Source organism: Egretta garzetta, unplaced genomic scaffold (genome assembly GCF_000687185.1).
Source record: "Egretta garzetta isolate BGI_Z169 unplaced genomic scaffold, ASM68718v1 scaffold24, whole genome shotgun sequence".
NCBI classification, from domain to species: Eukaryota; Metazoa; Chordata; class Aves; order Pelecaniformes; family Ardeidae; genus Egretta; species Egretta garzetta.
In genome coordinates, this window is record NW_009259494.1 from 1,608,809 (window position 1) to 1,610,023 (window position 1,215).

General features: G+C 62.6%; 1 protein-coding gene across 1 annotated transcript in view; it reads right to left on the bottom strand.

Annotated features, from left to right (window-relative positions):
* SOGA1 (suppressor of glucose, autophagy associated 1) overlaps positions 1-1,215 on the bottom strand; it is a 44,284-nt gene that overhangs the window by 22,594 nt on the left and 20,475 nt on the right. Inside the window, exon 5 of the mRNA XM_035892905.1 lies at positions 1-1,131. This exon is cut by the window's left edge and continues 34 nt beyond it. Coding sequence (XP_035748798.1) covers positions 1-1,131 — 1,131 coding nt within the window. The remainder of the gene's footprint in view (positions 1,132-1,215) is intronic.

The window sequence follows — 1,215 nt, forward strand, 5'->3', positions numbered from 1 at the left end:
GGTGAGGTGGTCCACCTTTCTCGTGAAGCAGCCCAGGTCCTGCTGGAGCACGCCCAGCCGCTTGAGGAGCACATTCATCAGCTTGGCATCGCTGGGGCTCTCTCCGCCGCTACCCACCGCCTCGCCCAGCAGCCCCCCCAAGCACTCGTTGTCCAAGCAAGCCTTCAGCCCGGATGTGAAGCCATTGGCATCTGAAATCAAGACGTCGATCGCTTTGCTGACAAGTGCTGCCTGGTCCCGGATGCCCAGCAAGGTCTCCAGGTCCTTTGGTTTAAGCACCTTGGCAGGACCATCGGGCACCTTCCCACCACCAGGCACCCTGTCCTGCCCATCGTCTTCATTGCTGCCCACCCCATCCCTCCAGCCGGCAGTGGGGATGCACTGTGCTGAGTCGCCAGCCTCAGCGTCCGTCTCCAGCATGGGCCGGGTGGTCTGGCAGGAGGCCAGGTCACAGCGCTGGAGGTTGGAGAGCAGCACGCGGTTCTCATACTGCAGCTTCTTCACCTTGCCACTCAGCTCGCTGATCTGCACCTTGGCTGTGGCCAGCTCCTCCTGTGAGGGCTCGCTGACCACCGAGCAGCTGTCCTCCGACAGCGTCACATCCAGCTCGTGGTCCGACTTGTACTTGGTCAGCTCATTCAGGAGGAGCTTGTTTTGGTCCTCCAGCTCCAGCAGTGAGCGCCTCAGCAGCTCGGCCTCCTCCTCCACAAACTGCAGGTGCCGGCGCAGCTCTGCCACCGTGTCCCCTGCATCCCCGCAGCCTGAGACACCCGCCAGGAACCGCACATCCTGCCCTGGCAGCTCTCTGTCCCCATGGCCCTTCATGTCATCCATCTCTGCCCGCAGCCCACGGTTCTCCACCTCCAGCTCCACGATCCTCCGGCTGAGGATGTTGGCTTCCTCCTCCACCAGCTTGAGGTGGACCTTCAACTCGGCCTCCCGGGAATGGGGTGAGTCAGCCAGCTCCTCCACAGAGAGGGAGCTGTCAAGGTCCCCGTACAGAGACCTGTACTTCAGCAGCTCCTCCTTCATGCCGTCGTTCTCCTTGGCCAGCTTGGTCAGCTTCTTGCACATCAGGGCCGACTCCTCCTTGGCAAAATGCAGCTGGCACTTCAGGTCCGCGCTGTCCTCCTGGGGACCAAGAAGGCATGGGCGTTAGAAAAGCACTTGCAGGGGCCGTGGTGGCTCTGAGCGAGCCCTGGGGGCATGCTGCGC